The 11,997-nt window shown below is 37.3% G+C and overlaps 1 protein-coding gene across 1 annotated transcript in view; it reads left to right on the top strand.

The window, feature by feature from the left end:
* The first annotated feature begins 4,261 nt into the window (after nucleotides 1–4,261).
* Nucleotides 4,262–11,997, top strand: part of inavab (innate immunity activator b) — a 22,407-nt gene continuing 14,671 nt past the window's right edge. The window contains exons 1-7 of the mRNA XM_016293327.1: nucleotides 4,262–4,439; nucleotides 6,215–6,329; nucleotides 8,986–9,119; nucleotides 10,349–10,471; nucleotides 10,589–10,820; nucleotides 10,938–10,985; nucleotides 11,185–11,479. Coding sequence (XP_016148813.1) covers nucleotides 6,275–6,329; nucleotides 8,986–9,119; nucleotides 10,349–10,471; nucleotides 10,589–10,820; nucleotides 10,938–10,985; nucleotides 11,185–11,479 — 887 coding nt within the window. The 5' untranslated portion in view covers nucleotides 4,262–4,439; nucleotides 6,215–6,274. The remainder of the gene's footprint in view (nucleotides 4,440–6,214; nucleotides 6,330–8,985; nucleotides 9,120–10,348; nucleotides 10,472–10,588; nucleotides 10,821–10,937; nucleotides 10,986–11,184; nucleotides 11,480–11,997) is intronic.

Below are 11,997 nucleotides of genomic sequence, written 5' to 3'. Positions count from 1 at the left end.
AACTAAAGGCCTTTCTCACATTGGCTAATGTTAATGTTTATGAGCCCATCATCAGGAGAACACTGAACAACCATGGTGTCCATGGCAGAGTCGCAAGAAGAAAGCCACTGCTCTCCAAAAAGAACATTGCTGCCCATCTGCAGTTTGCTATAGATAATGTGAACAAGCCAGAGGAATACTGAAGAAATGTTTTCTGGAAGGATGAGACCAAAATAGAAAATTTTGGTTTAAATGAGGAGCGTTATGTTTGGAGAAAGAAAACATTGCATTCCAGCATAAGAACCTTATCCCATCTGTGAAACGTGGTGGTGGTAGTATCATGGTTTGGGCCCGTTTTGCTACATCTGGTCCAGGACGGCTTGCCATCATTGATGGAACAATGAATTCTGAATTATACCAGCAAATTCTGAAGGAAAATGTCAGGACATCTGTCTTGAGAAACAGGTTCATGCAGCAAGACAACGACCCCAAGCGCACAAGTCATTCGACCAAAGGATGGTTAAAGAAGGACAAAGTTAATGTTTTGTCATATTTATGCAGAAATATAGAAAATTCTAAAGGGTTCACAAACTTTCAAGCAGCACTGTATATATCATTTTCCCACAACAGCACAACTGTTTTTAACACTGATCATACCACATCAGCGTATTAGTATGTTTCAGCATATTTCTGAAGGATCATGTGACACTGAAGACTGGAGTAATGGCTGGTTAAAACTAAATTTTGCCATCACAGGAATAAATTACATTTTAAAATATATTAAAGTAGAAAAACAGATATTTTAAATTTTAATTTTTTGCAATATTATTGTTTATACTGTAATTATGATCAAATAAATGTTGCTTTGGTGAGTAAAGAGACTTCTTTCAAAACATTTTAAAAAATCTTACCGATCCCAAACTTTTAAAATAGTGTATGTGTATAATCTTAGTAATGTTTTGACAGTCTATATTCCCTTGTATGTAATGGCAAAAGATTCAATATCATGCAAAATTTCCCTTCATAGACCTTTTCCTTCTCATAATTTTTATTTTATTTATTTTGTGTGTGTGTGTGTGTGTCTGGTGTAGACAGGTCCTAAGTAAAGGTTAATATGCGACTGTCACAGTTCACTGATGTTCCCAGCATGCCTGAGCTCCCTGTCTGAATGGGCAGGATGGGGGAGATCCCCACAATAATAAAACCCTCTCCGGCTCCCATACATGCTAATCCAACATATCCCACATCCCCGGGAAGAGGTGAGATATGAATCTACAGGCTTCCATACAATATCAACTTAAATTTATAGACAGCTAATCCTATGGAAATCCAGTGGATGTTGCACTAAATAAACAGTGAATATATTCTATTACAGCTGTCTTGATCAGTTTGCTAGTTTAGATTTGTGACCCATTGCTGCCCTTACAGACTTTTCTGCTATGTAACTTCACATGCACTTTTGACATGACCCAAGAAACCCTTTTTACAGCAAAGGATTTGTACTAGCTTTCTTAATAGCAGGCTGTAGTATAAAGCTACAGGAAGATTAAAAAAAACTATCCTAGAATCTACTAATTAGTGTCATCCCACCAAATAAACAGACACTAATTAACTGTCCTTGATTTCTAAATCACCCTTTGTGCATTTACTGTGCTTAAAAGCAGTTCTAGAAAAGTTCCCTACTAAATATCAACTGTGTTTGCCTGATTTGTCTGAAATAGCACACTTGGGCCTACAGTAACTCCTCCTAGCAGGGAAGTCCCTTTGGGATTTATTTTGACACAAATAACATGATCCAGAAAATTAAATTACTTCCTAATTAAGTCTTGTGGCTAAATCTGGTCAGTTCAGAGGTCAGTCTTCAGTCTTTGTGGAGCCCAGCCCATGGTTATGTTAGGCAAAGACAAGTAGTGATTTCTGCATTCTGCTATCATTTTTCAAACCCTTATGTTGTTCTAAACCCATATGACTTTATTTCCAATTTGGACTCAGAAAACCTGATATATACAGTAGCTCATGAGTCTAATCAACCACTTTATGATACTGTAATGGTGCTTTGTATTATTTTTTAATCTTGATAACATTTATCCCTTTTAAAAAGCTGACATGATCCCAATTTAACCCGATTGTTTGTATGTTATATAGAGATATACAAATTAGATATACAAATTAGGGCCTAAGAGGAAAAAAAATTGTATGATGTGAAACGTATGTGGACATATGTGTCACGGCACTGCTCATGTGTGCAAGGTATTTTTGAGTCAAATTGAGAAAGTAGTCAAATTCAAGCATTTACATGCTTCATTTTATCCTATTGATCGGATAATTTTAGGTCTACACCACCCTTTTAAATCTGATCAAAATTTAATTTGGTTCAGGGTCAGTCGGATTGGTTAATGTGCATGAATGCATTTCAGTCTGACTGAGCCATCAATTACTAGATTATAAATGGATAATTTGGGTGCATGCAAACATAGCTACTGATCAAAATGCAGTGACTATAAGCAAAAATGAAGCAAAGATTCAAGAAAGGTCTGTTTTTCATTGGGGTCATCCCTTTCATTGATTATGGTGTCATATTTACTATTTTTTTATACTTTTGGAGCTTTGGTGTTGCCGACTTTACAGTTAACAATTTTTCCACTTGTTTCTTAGTCGAGCACCCAGTTGAGATCGATGTGCGTGCTTTTGCATGCTCTTCATCATATTTACTATAAAAATTATAATGCTCATGGCTTTGATAAATTTAAATTTATGTTCGAGTAGTCAAATATGCAAAGTGACCATCCCATTCCTAGTATTTTGTTATAAGCGGTAGCCAGATTTTTTTGATACAGAGTAATGGTGTAGACTAGTTGTGAAACCAGATACTGGTATGCCTCAGCAGTCGTATTTCCTTGGGTGATAGGATACTATCCCGTCTGGTAGCCGTGGTGGCTCCTATAGGCGTTTAACTGGCATTCTTGGAGAGCCAGTGTGAGAACAAGGATCCTGAGAATGGTGCATGAGAGCAGCAGGTGCAGCGTCTCCCACAGTACTCTGGAGAAGCCTTCCCCTGACATCTGTGTGTGGGTTGGTTTCCTATTGGGTCAGAATGTTAGAGTGGAATGATTGTCTACACAGTGCCTCTCTGAGGTAACTGTATGTGTGACAACAGCATTTGCATTACAGTACCGTTAAAAGTATGTCATTGAACAAGGAGTTTGTTTGTTTGCTTGTTTGGTGTTATATCTTTGAATCAGTTGGTTAGCTTAAATGCAAATGGTGAATTGGGGGTAATCTGGGACACTAATACTCTGGGGGGGGAAAAAGTATATAGTATATAGGCAAATTGTTTAAAAATGGTGTTGGCCTAAGTGTCACCATTAGGCGGCAGCAGGATCTCATTAAAACACAGACATGTGAAGGCCTATGCAGTGTCCAAAAGTCTAGAGACCACTAGAGAAAATTATTGTGTTTTGCATTTTTCTCATTTAATACACTTTTTGCATTTTAAATTATTTTATCAGCATACCAATTTGAGTGAAAAGTTAAACCAAATAATTAAAATGCATGTCAAAATGCTCAAGACATTTGTTTCACCCTTTTGCTTTAATAGCAACATTTGAACTGCATAAACTTCTCAAGTCTGTGTAGCACCTGGTGATCATATTCTTAAGCATTTCAGAAGATCCAAAGAGCATCTTGACCTTCAGTGGACGAACAGCTGACTGTCTGTACAAAGGAGTTAACATGATCAATGTCACAACTTTGTTTTTTTGATTAGTGACCCAGAAATATTAAAGAATCTAAAGTATTTCTTATTCATAATTTTTTTAAACATTTCTTTGTTTTAAAACTTTCAAAACTTTTATGAGGGCTTTTCACACTGCCCTTTCCATGGGGTTATGAAACCCTTCTCTTTTGTTATATAAACAGTCATTTCAGCGTTTGAGTGGCAAAAATATCAGTGACAGAAAACACGTGAAATGGAGTAAAGAGGATAACTTTGTGTAAAGTATGAGCAGTGTGAAATGTGAAGCAATATAACCCAGGATTCTGTTAACATGGGTTTTAGAATAACTATTTAAAGTATGGAAAGCCTATTGTTTTTTCCCCAAGTTTGAATTACATTTTAAGTCCAAGATTTTCAATGTTGTCTCAACTTAGACACTTTTATGATGTGATTTCATCACTTGCTACATACGTGTGTGTGCACATTCTGATAACAAAGACAACAAGGGGAGTTATTATAGCCTTTGTCAAGTGTGTACAAGAGGTGTGACACTGTGATATCTCTCACACACACAAACACACACACAGAGGTATGCGCAAGACGCGCCCAGGTTCATTTCTCAGTACGAACTCCTGTGCTCATCCAGAGTCAGAGTGCAGTGTGGAGCTAGACATCTCGCGGAAATCAACTGATTTTGTTTGATGGATACACTTATACTTTAAAGGGAATCAGTGTTTTACAATATGTGAGTACTTTTATGTGATAATGATTCTGACTGCAGTTTATCATATAAGGTATCATGCAAGCTCAGCTAAATGCTTTCAAACACAGTTGTGTTCTCTTTTTGTTGTTTAGAGAATGTTCTCACTGGTTGTGTGATATGGCAGTTGTAATTCTAACAAGTAACATTTTTGTGGGTCAGTTTAATGTGTTTTAATATCTGCTTTTTCTAAACATCGGGTTGACTGATTTTTCTACTTAATCAGTTATCGGTTCTTTAATATTGAGTACTGATAAATGACACCAACTTTTTAAAGCCATTCATTCTCAAATTAAGAAATGTTAACTTGAAAGTTATAGCCCAAAGCAAAAATAATATGACTAATAATAAAATGCAGAAATAAAACTGTAATTGAAAATGTATTCCCAACATAAACATAAACGCTACTGGTTAGGATTTAATTTTTCATTCATTACTGGTAGAACTGTTAACATGAATTATAATAAAACCTTATTAACATATCTAACATCTGTTAGTCATTGTCCCTACTGTAGATATTCACAGCTTACTCAGGAAATTGTCATCATGACGTAGAATAACATTTTGACATACTGACAGGAAGCCGGTGAGACTCTTGGATTTGTCATAGTCTTGCACCACAGAAGAGAACATATGTGTCATAAGCTGGTCGTGGTCTGGACTTTGGCACTATGATGGCACATATTGTTGGGAAATGCCACAGAGATATATATGAGTTGTTTTTGACTATAAGGAGATTTTTATATATATATATATAGTTGCATAATTGTATGCAAATATATATAGTTAATTTAGATGTTACTATTAGGTTACTATATATACGTATACATATGTAAATATATAAATAAAAGCATTTGCCATAAATGTAATTATAGGTGATGTGAAAACCAGTCTGTAGCTAATCACAATTCCTTTTAACTATAAGTAGTCTGAGAAAATATTGTAGAAGTGAATCAAGGTTAATTAATTACAAGTGAGCCCACTTCATTAACCTCTTATGTCGGGAGCATTCCAGTGTTATAATCTAAGCACAGCACAGCTTTGTTCCTCCTGGAAAATGAAAATTTTTTCTGATAGAGATGGGATGTTTAAAGGATTTTTACTTAGTTGAATGGCCTCTTAGTTAAAGCTCACCCTGAGCTCCTGCTGATGGCACATAACTGAGAGGCATAGTTAGACTGTGATTTTTAGTGGCCCTGTGAAAACTATTGCTTGCCAGAATCCGCTCTGACCCCTGTGGCTCTGGGTCAGGAGACCCGTCACAGCTGAGGGACTGAGTGGTTCCACGAGACGAGTTTTTGTTCACTTTGGCTTGAACAGCTAAATTGGTCTCTGGTGAGTGTGATAAAAGTTGTATTTACTTTTTAGGAACTCGTGAAGTAAGAGAAAACCGAGGCTTTCACTTCAAAGACCACTTGACCGACAGCACAGCTTTGTTCCTCCTGGAAAATGAAAATTTTTTCTGATAGAGATGGGATGTTTAAAGGAAGAGCACTTAGTTGAATGGCCTCTTAGTTAAAGCTCACCCTGAGCTCCTGCTGATGGCACATAACTGAGAGGCATAGTTAGACTGTGATTTTTAGTGGCCCTGTGAAAACTATTGCTTGCCAGAATCCGCTCTGACCCCTGTGGCTCTGGGTCAGGAGACCCGTCACAGCTGAGGGACTGAGTGGTTCCACGAGACGAGTTTTTGTTCACTTTGGCTTGAACAGCTAAATTGGTCTCTGGTGAGTGTGATAAAAGTTGTATTTACTTTTTAGGAACTCGTGAAGTAAGAGAAAACCGAGGCTTTCACTTCAAAGACCACTTGACCGGCCGTCATGGAAGGAAAAGAGGAGATCAGTGATACTGACAGTGGGGTTATTCTGCATTCTGGTAGGTTCAGCCTGTTACACCTTGCCTATATAATGACATATTGCATGCTGTATCATATAGCATGTGGTTGTGAGCTTAAAGAGATAAACAGTTCACCCAAAAATTTTGCAAAATCCATTTACTTACCCTTGTGTTGTTCTAAACCTGTATGACTTTTTTTCTTTTGTGTAGTTCAGTGAAAGGATTAGAAACAATTTTTTTTTAGAAATGTTCTTAAATCATATTTAAAATTATATTTATAATAGACATGTATAAATTATTTTATATATATCGTTCAAAAGTTTGGGGTCAGTAAGATTTTTTTTTCTGATCCCTGAAAAAATGACTCGCCGGATCGAGTCCAGCCCGGGGTCGCCATCCGCCGGCCGCGCCGTTCTCAAGCCCGCCCGCCTCCGCTCACTCTAGGCCGCCGTGTGTTTCATTGTGAAAGCGAAACTACTTTGTTTGGTTTTCCAAAAGAGGACATGACTAGAAATCAGTGGTTAAGTTGTATTTACAACACTGTTACAGAACAGTTCAACCCAAATATTCAGATGTGTGCAGCACATTTTATGGAGGACTGTTTCCTGATCCTGGTAGAGTAGACTACAATGCCGGCTGTTCTGACTCACAGACTGTAAGTACGTTTTTTATATTTAAAGGGGTCATATGATGCGATTTCAAGTTTTCCTTTCTCTTTGGAGTGTTACAAGCTGATTGTGCATAGATAAGATCCCTGAAGTTGGAAAGACTAAAGTCTCAAAACCAAAGAGATATTCTTTATCAAAGTTAAGACTCTGCCACGCCCCCCTAAAACGGCTCGTTCCAACACGCCCCCACATATCTACCTCACTATGTGGAAATATCTGCATAATGCCGCCCAAATGTGCACGCAAAGAAAGAAGGCGTAGTTTCAGTTACCGCAGCTAGTCTTGAAGCAGCCATGTCAGGGAGACGCTGTGTGATTCTAGGCGAAACCAAAAGCACTTTATTTGGCCTTCCGAAAGTAGATGCATTTAAGATTACTTACAACAGAACAGCAATGCATTTTATGGATGACCGTTTCGTGAACCTAGGAGAGGAGGTAATTCTGACTTTACTATGACAATCTGGCGCTTCTGAATCAGCTACTGTTTTGTTATTAGTTTAAGTATTTGCTATTGACTGTTCAAATGCGGAGTTTTGCGCATCGTGTGTGTGTGTGTGTGTGAGAGAGAGAGAGAGAGAGATCGCTTCACATCAAAGTGGAGCACGATGCAACGCAATGCGTAAAAAGACAGTATAAGTCATTATAATCTGTAATTATGTCCCCACTGGATGCAACAAATGCCTCGTTTATAATGGGTTTTCATGTTTTTGTCTCGTCGCTCCGGCCGGACAGGGCATCACAATATGGCAAGGGGCGTAACATTTCCGTCACACGCTTGAGGTATTCGGCCAATCACAATCCACTGGATAGCTGGCCAATCAGAGCACACCTTGCTTTTCAGACCGATGAGCTTTGTAAAAATCGACGCGTTTCAGAAAGGCGGGGCATAGAGGAGAAACAATAATGTACAGTATGTGGAAAATAATGTGCTTTTTGAACCTTAAACCGCATAAACGCATTTCATTACACTAAATACACAAAATAATGTTATTTTTAGCAACATCATATGACCCCTTTAATAGCAGCACTTAAATCAGCATATTAGAATGAGATCATGTGACACTTCTAGCTGCTGAAAATAACGGCTGCTGAAAAAGTCAGCTTTGCCATCTCAGGAATAAATTAAATTTCAAAATCTAACATTTAAAAAAAATAATATAACAAAGTTTTTTGAAATCTAAAAATATTTTACAATTGTAAGAATATTTTATTTTGTAAGAATATTTTTGTTTTTAGTGTATTTTAAGTCAAATAAATGTAGCCTTGGTAAGCATGACCACATTTTTAACAGTAGTGTAATTTTTACATACATTTGAAAATGTATGTAATGCATGTTTTAGTTGTTAGTTTTCAATTCTGAAAAGGAAAATTATGTACATTACACTTGTAATGGTGAAACGGTTGAATCGGTAGCAACTACGCTATATCAGGTTTTTAAAAAGCCCTTGTAAACTAGAACAACCCAGTCTATTTCTTACAAAGGGACATAATGTAGACCTAATAATCGAATTTTTTTCTGTGCATTCATACGTTTCTTTTTTGTCATTGCTCAGTTATTTCTTTATGTGCTGTCACATGATTGATTGAAAATATATGTTCAAGAATTCAGTAGATAAGCTCTCCAGACATGCCAGAGGCATTTGTTTCTAGTCACGGATATAGAAGAAATAAATCCTTTGTTGTCACTCATTTAGCCGTTTTCAGTGACTGAAACCACCAGTCATAGCCTTCATTTTCATTTTTGATCATATCATAGGTTGATGAGTATTTGTTTCCTGAAAGTCTACACCAGTTTTTAAGATATGCCCTAGCTCAAACGCTGATTATAAATGACCATCATTAGGATTTTTTGTCATTATATTATATTGTAATTTGGTTATGATTTAGAGCAGACAACCATTAGTTATATCATCTATATTGACTATACTCACTTACTATTGAAGCAAAAACTAATTCTTTATGTAATTGCTGATTTTCAGTTATTATCTTGAAGCTGCTCCTCATCGTGCTGTGGTTTATGTGTTGTAGGGCTTGACAGCCCCACCACAGTGATGAAAGATGTGAATACTCACACTCGGGTCATGAAACTCAAGCAGCAAGCTCTGGAGGACAGGCTGAAAATGTGCTTACTGGAGCTCAAGAAACTCTGCATCAGAGAGGCCGTAAGTCACCGTTCACACTCATGAACACACACTGATCCACCAAAACACTCCTGAAGAAAGATAAAGAAGTTTTCACATGGGAATTAGAGGGGACTTCCACTGTGCGCTGATACCATCATGTTTTTGAACTTTAATTTTCCGCCTAAAATAATTTCTTCAGAAGGCATGTCAAATGCTGCAGGATGCTTAAAGATTGCTTATGACATTAATCAGAACATTCCCACCTCTCTCAAGAACACAACAGGAATATTTAATATATAAAATGCAATAAAGCATGTTAATTACTGAGTGAGCAAGTCACCCAAAGGTTTATCATCTTCAGAGCCAGAGGCTTTGTGGTCTAGAAGTCCTCCGGATAAGATGTTAAGTCACAGAAATGCATTGTTTCCTGTTGGAGTCACTTGCTGTGGCTCGTCCAGGTGTTCTTCAGTGTCTGATGACACCTTTATGTCACAATAAGTCTGAAGTCACGCCAGTGTGTGTACCATCTGTTGTTGATGGGCTTCACCTCTATTGTGGCTTTTAAAAAATCTGTGGGCTTGGGTTTTATTGTCTCAAAGAGAATTGTATCTAAATGTATGCTGGCATGGATTTGGAGAAAATAAATGGGTGGTTTAGTTTGGCAGGTATGGCTTAGGCAAGAACCGAATCTTTCAACAACAGGCTTGCATAATGTAGCGGTTGAAAGCTGTAACTTGTCCCAACTCGCCGAAAGGGTTCATACTGGAGAAACAGGAATTCTGGTTAAAGACCTGTTCGTGAAAACTTGCTTGTGACTTTGTTCTGTTACTTAATTAATTGACGTATGTAATTAACGTAATTATACTTACAAATTACATTGACAAATTACAGATCTCGACTGCCACAAAAAGTTAATGCCAGTCTGAAAGATCAGCAGATTTTCATGATTTTTATTTTATATTGAACTGTGCTGCTCATTTCCACTATTTTTTACATTGTTTGGCATCATTTTACGCCCACTTAAAGTTCATCTTTAGAAGCACTAACAATTCAATAACATTGTTAAATGCAGTCTTTAGCAAATCCCAAAATTAATATCAATTTTTCAAATTCACTTGAAGAATTTAAAAAGATTGATTTTAGTTTTTGCTGTTTTATTTTAACCTTATTTAGACAAAATAGTATAGCATTTTAATATATAAAAAAACATATATTAGTTAGAATTGTAATATCAATTCATCCCTAATCAATTCCTTCTTTTCCTTCAGGAGATCACAGGACATTTGTCCTCAGACTATCCTCTGTTACCTGGAGAGAAGCCCCCTCAGATTCGCCGGCGCATTGGAGCTGCTTTTAAATTAGATGAGCCAAGTATCCTACATAGAACTGAGGTAATGACCTGAACTGACACTTAATCTTTATTTTCAGAAATCACAAAGATCTGGATAACATGAGGTACCCATCAAGTTCATTTAAATAAGTCTGAATTTGATGAATATGATACACAGGACTCTGAGCTGAGCTCTGTGGAGGCTAATCTGGCTCTTCAGCAGCAGATATACGTGGCGGCCCAGAGACTGTGCAAGGAGGAGCATCTCAGCAAAGCGGTGAAGAGGAGTCGTCTACAGCAGTACCAGCGTGAGGAAAGGAAACTCAAAGATCTACAGGAAGCTGTGTTCAGGCTGCGACTGGAACATGGCCGATCCTCACCACGCCCTGGCATGATCACACAGAGAGGAGGTGAGTGATTTATAGGAGCGCTTACTTTTTCAATTTTTTGTGGTTTTTTGCACTGTGTAATGAGTTATCAGCTTGATTAAAAATCTTGTTCTTACAATTGTCTGTCTTTGCATCAAGGCACTTCAGATGATAGCTCATTGTCAGACTCGGCTGTTCTTGATGAGGGTAAGTGAAAACTTTTGTTACATAAAAAGTGTTTAAATAATATTATATATGTATAATATTATTTATTTAAAGACTTTATTTTGTTTATTAATTATTTAAAATATAATAATTATTTACTTCAAAAATTAAAGGCAATCTCCATTTGATTTGTCAATTACCCTTGTTAATTTAAATAATCTCTCTCTCATCCATGTTTCAGAGGAATTGTCTTCCCAGTTTTCTTCAGAGCCTCCTGCTCCTGCTGTAGACCTTCGCCCTCCACCTCTTACCAACTCTAATCCCCGCCCTCATACACCTATAGTCCCCTCCTACCGGCCCCTGGAGGCCATTGTCCGTCAAACCCCCCCACAATCCCTTGAGGACTTGCACACATGCCAAAGTCCAATCTTAGAGCATGACCCTGCCCCCATTCAAAACTCTCCCTGGATGGAGAGTAGTCTGGACAAGCCCTATCAGAAAAAGAAAAGATCTCACTCTAGTAGCATCAAATCCAGGTACATACATCTTTTTTTTCTTTAAATTTTGTACTTTGCAAAGCAGGTGTTAAATGTCAAAAGCATGTCATTCGTGACCTTTGTAAAGCAGTTTTGACTTATCTGGTCATTAAGTCATCATAGTAAGTTTTAAGGGTGGGTATGACCACACCTCCTCTTCTGTAATGGCTATTAAAGGGTTAGTTCACCCAAAAAGGAAAATTACCCCATGATTTATTTACTCTCAAGCCATCCTAGATGTATATGACTTTCTTCTTTCAGACGAATACAATCAGAGTTATATTAAAAAACATCCTTGATCTTCCAAGCTTTATAATGGGAGTGGATGGTAGCCCAAAATTTGAAATCCAAAAATTGAACCAATCCATTATAAAAGAAGTCCACACAGCTCCGGGGGGTTAATAAAGGCCTCCCGAAGTGAAGTGATGCATTTGTATAAGAAAAATATCTATATTTACATCTTTATAAACCTTAATCTCTAACTTCCGCTAACTGTCGTACGTGCGTTCACGAGAGAG

Source organism: Sinocyclocheilus grahami, unplaced genomic scaffold (assembly GCF_001515645.1).
Source record: "Sinocyclocheilus grahami isolate Dianchi unplaced genomic scaffold, SAMN03320097.WGS_v1.1 scaffold2.1, whole genome shotgun sequence".
In the NCBI taxonomy this organism is placed as follows: Eukaryota; Metazoa; Chordata; class Actinopteri; order Cypriniformes; family Cyprinidae; genus Sinocyclocheilus; species Sinocyclocheilus grahami.
This window is presented reverse-complemented; position numbering and strand designations above follow the sequence as displayed.